Source organism: Ranitomeya variabilis, chromosome 2 (genome assembly GCF_051348905.1).
Source record: "Ranitomeya variabilis isolate aRanVar5 chromosome 2, aRanVar5.hap1, whole genome shotgun sequence".
In the NCBI taxonomy this organism is placed as follows: domain Eukaryota; kingdom Metazoa; phylum Chordata; class Amphibia; order Anura; family Dendrobatidae; genus Ranitomeya; species Ranitomeya variabilis.
Window position 1 is genome coordinate 374,601,574 of NC_135233.1, and position 5,068 is coordinate 374,606,641.

The window sequence follows — 5,068 nt, forward strand, 5'->3', positions numbered from 1 at the left end:
AACCCTTATAATGTCCTAGCAAAAAAAAATTATGCTTTCAACATTTTGCTGACGTAAAGTTGACATGTGGGAAATGTTATTTATTAACTATTTTGTGTGACACCACTCTGATTTAAGGGTCCAAAAATTAAAATGTGAAAGTTGCAAAATTTTCAACATTTTTGCCAAACTTCCATTTTTTTCATAATAAAATATAGTTATATCGAAGAAATTTTCCCACTAACATGAAATACAATATTTCTCGGAAAAAAACAATCTCAGAATCAGTGGTATACTTTGAAGCGTTCTAGAGCTATAACCTCCTAAAGTCACAATGGTCAGAATTGTAAAAATTGGCTTTGTCATTACGTACCAAATTGGTTCTGTCACTGCGGGGTTAGGGCTGAATTTTACAGTGTAAATGCTATATTGAATCTAAATAGTTGCAATTACTGTATCTGCTCTGATTCAGTTAAATGGTTGTGATTGCATCAAAGTTTGACTTGCTCTATGTTCAACATTTCACTGTCTACATCACATATTTCATGTGCCCATTGACCACCATTACATTTTTCTTCTTAGGAATTATTTTACTGATTTGCTTTTCTTTGTTCCAGTGACAGTCATTACTACAACACAGCGTCCAACAATTAAAACCATGCCACCTACTACCACACACCGCCTAACTCTTGTGTCATCTCTTATCACACAAATCCCAACAACCACAACCATGCCATCTACTACCACAGAACACCCAACAACTACAACCTTGACATCTACTACAACACAAACCCCAAATGCTACAACCATGTTATCTACTAGCACAGAACACACAACTATAACCATGCCATCTACTACCACACAAATCCCAAATTCTACAACCATGCCATCTACTACCACAGAATACCTAATAACTAGAAACATACCAACTATTCCTGAAGGTATCTTACTTAAGTTTTTTAACTCACCATAGGTTATTCATTCTTCAGCCTTTCTATCTGGCAGTTTCCCATTTGAAGAGTCTCTCCAACAAAATTAATTTTGGAATCAACCTAATGCAAATTAAACTGGCAACCTGGTTTTCTCTTCACCACTTTCCTTGGAGAATGATGATGATAATAATATTCATGTCATCTGAACATAGGAAAGGATCACTACTACTGTTGCCTCTCTTAAAACTGCAGACCATATATTGGCTACAGACATTTATGTCCCTTTATACCATGTGAATGTCCACATAAACAAGATTTACCTCAATAATATTTAAGTGTGATCACTTTTAGGTAGAATTCTACGAATTAGATATAGTATTAAATCAAACTAGGTGCAATTATCCACTCTGATTCATTTCTAAGTTTATCATTGCATCAAAGGTTAGTTTTTTTCTGTGTTCGAAAAGTCACTGTCCACATCACATATTTTAAGTGTCCATTGACCACAGTTATATTGTCTTTTATCTAACTAATCATTTTACTTTTCTCTTTCTTTTTTTCTTTCATGGCCAGTCAGTCCTACTACACAACTTCCAACAACTACAACCATACCATCAACTAGCACAGAACACCAAACAACTACAACCATGTCATCTACTACCGCAGAAAGCCCAACAACTACAACCATGGCATTTACTACCACAGAGCGCCCAACAACTACAACCATGCCATCTACTACCACAGAACGCCAAACAACTATAACCATGCCATCTACTACCACAGAAAGCCCAACAACTATAACCATGCCAAATACTACCACAGAACGCCCAACAACTACAAAAATGCCACCTACTACCACAGAAAGCCCAACAACTACAACCATGCCATCTACTACCACGAAAAGCCCAACTACAACCATGCCATCTACTACCACAGAACGGCCAACAACTACAACCATGCCATCTACTACCACAGAAACCCCAACAACTACAATCATGCCATCAACTACCACAGAACCCTCAACAACTATAACCATGCCATCTACTAGGACAGAAAGCCCAACTACAACCATACCATCTAGTACCACAAAACGCCCAACAATTTCAACCATGCAATCTACCACACAAAGCCCAAAAACTACAACCATGCCACTTACTACCTCAGAAAGCCCAACAACTACAACCATGTCATCTACTACCACAGAAAGCCCAACAACTACAACCATAACATCTACTACCACAGAACGCCCAACAACTACAACCATGGCATCTACTACCACCGAACGCCCAACTACAACAATGCCATCTACTACCACAGAACACCCAACAACTACAACCATGCCATCTACTACCACAGAACGCCCAATAACTACAACCATGCCATCTACTACCACAGAACGCCCAACAACTACAACTATGGCATCTACCACCACAGAACGCCCAACAACTACAACCATGACATCAACTAGCACACAAAGCCTAAAAACTACAACCATGCCACTTACTACCTCAGAAAGCCCAACAACTACAACCATGTCATCTACTACCACAGAAAGCCCAACAACTACAACCATAACATCTACTACCACAGAACGCCCAACAACTACAACCATGGCATCTACTACCACCGAACGCCCAACTACAACAATGCCATCTACTACCACAGAACGCCCAACAACTACAACCATGCCATCTACTACCACAGAACGCCCAATAACTACAACCATGCCATCTACTACCACAGAACGCCCAAGAACTACAACTATGGCATCTACCACCACAGAACGCCCAACAACTACAACCATGGCATCTACTACCACAGAACGCCCAACAACTACAACCACAACATCTACTAGCACAAAAAGCCTAAAAACTACAATCATTCCATCAACAACCACAGAAAGCTCAACAACTACAACCATGCCATCTACTACCACAGAACGCCCAACAACTACAACCATGCCATCTACTACCACAGAACGACCAACAACTACAACCATGGCATCTACTACCACAGAACGCCCAACAACTACAACCACAACATCTACTAGCACAAAAAGCCTAAAAACTACAACCATGCCATCTGCTACCACTGAACGCCCAACAACTACAACCATGCCATCTACTACCACAGAACGCCCAACAACTACAACCAAGAGATCTACTAGCACACAAAGCCTAAAAACTACAATCATGCCATCTACTACCACAGAAAGCTCAACAACTGCAACCATGCCACTTACTACCACAGAAAGCTCAAAAACTGCAACCATGCCATCTACTACCAGAGAAAGTCCAAAAACTACAACCATGCTATCTACTACCACAGAACATCCAACAACTACTACCATTCCATCTACTAGCACACAAATCCTAAAAACTACAACCATGCAATCTACTACCACAGAAAGCCCAACAACTGCTACCATGCCATCTACTACCACAGAACACCCAACAACTACAACCATGGCATCTACTACCACAGAACACCCAACAGCTACAACCACTACATCTACTAGCACACAAAGCCTAAAAACTACAACCATGCAATCTACTACCACAGAAAGCCCAGCAACTGCTACCATGCCATCTACTACCACAGAACGCCCAACAGCTACAACCATGCCATCTACTACCACAGAACACCCAACAACTGCAACCATGCCATCTACTACCACAGAAAGACAAACGTCAACCATGCAATCTACTACGAAAGAACGCCCAATAACTACAACAATGCCATCTTCTAATACAAAGAGAAAAGCAACTACAACCATGCTGTCTTCTACCACAGAACGCCCAACTACAACCATGCCATCTACTACCACAGAAAGCCCAGCAACAACAACTATGGCATCTACTACCACAGAACGCCCAACAACTACAACTATGACATCAATTAGCACACAAAGCCAAAATACTACAGCTATGCGATCTCCTACCACAGAACACTCATCAACTACAACCATGGCATCTACTACCACAGAAAGCCCAACAACTACAACCATGGAATCTACTACCACAGAACGCTCAAGAACTTCAACCTTGCCACCTACCACCACAGAACACCCAACAACTACCACCATACCATCTACTACCACAGAAAGCCCAACAACTACATCCATGTCATCAACTACCACAGAAAGTCCAACAACTACAAACATGGCATCTACTACCACAGAACGCTCAACAACTTCAACCTTGCCACCTACTATCTCAGAACGCCCCACAACTACAACCATGCCATCTACTAGCACACACAGCCTAAAAACTACAGCCATGTCTACTACCATGGAAATATCAACAACTACAACCATGCCATCTACTACCACAGAGAGCCCAAAAACTACAACCATGCCATCTACTACCACAGAAAGCCCAACAAATACAATCATGGCATCTACTACCACAGAAAGCCCAAAAACTACAACCATGCCATCTACTAGCACACACAGCCTAAAAACTACAACCATGCCATCTACTACCACGGAAATATCAACAACTACAACCATGCCATCTACTACCATGGAAATATCAACAACTACAACCATGCCATATACTACCACAGAGAGCCCAACAACTACAACCATGCCATCTGCTACCACAGAACACCCAGCAACTACAACCATGCCATCTACTACCACAGAAAGCCCAACAACTACAACAATGGCATCTACTATCACATTACGCTTAACATCTATAGCCATGCCATCTACTACCACGGAAAGCCCAACAACTACAACCATGCCATCTACTAGCACGGAAAGCGCAACAACTACAGCCATGCCATCTACAACCACAGAAAGCCCATCAACTAAAACAATGCCACCTACTACCACAGAAAGCCCAACAACTACAAACTTTCCATCCACTACCACAGAACGCTCAACAAGTACAAACATACCATCTACTCCTGAAGGTATCTTACTTAATTTATTAAACTTACCATAGGTTATTCATTCTTGAGCCTTGCTATCTTCCAGTTTTCCAAGTTAAGGGTCTTTCCAACAAAATACATTTTGGAATCAACATAACGCAACTGAAACTAGCAACCTGATTTTCATATTCGCCTCCTTCTTTGGCCGAGTTGCCAGATTATGTTCACCATGTGTAAATAATGATGTTGATATTAATATTCATGTCTTTTAAACAAAGGAA

General features: G+C 41.1%; 1 protein-coding gene across 1 annotated transcript; it reads left to right on the plus strand.

The window, feature by feature from the left end:
• The first annotated feature begins 2,908 nt into the window (after positions 1 to 2,908).
• LOC143803790 (uncharacterized) lies at positions 2,909 to 4,861 on the plus strand. Its single transcript, XM_077281556.1, has one exon. It carries the CDS (start codon positions 2,909 to 2,911, stop codon positions 4,859 to 4,861), a length of 1,953 nt encoding a protein of 650 aa, XP_077137671.1.
• Positions 4,862 to 5,068: the final 207 nt, after the last annotated feature.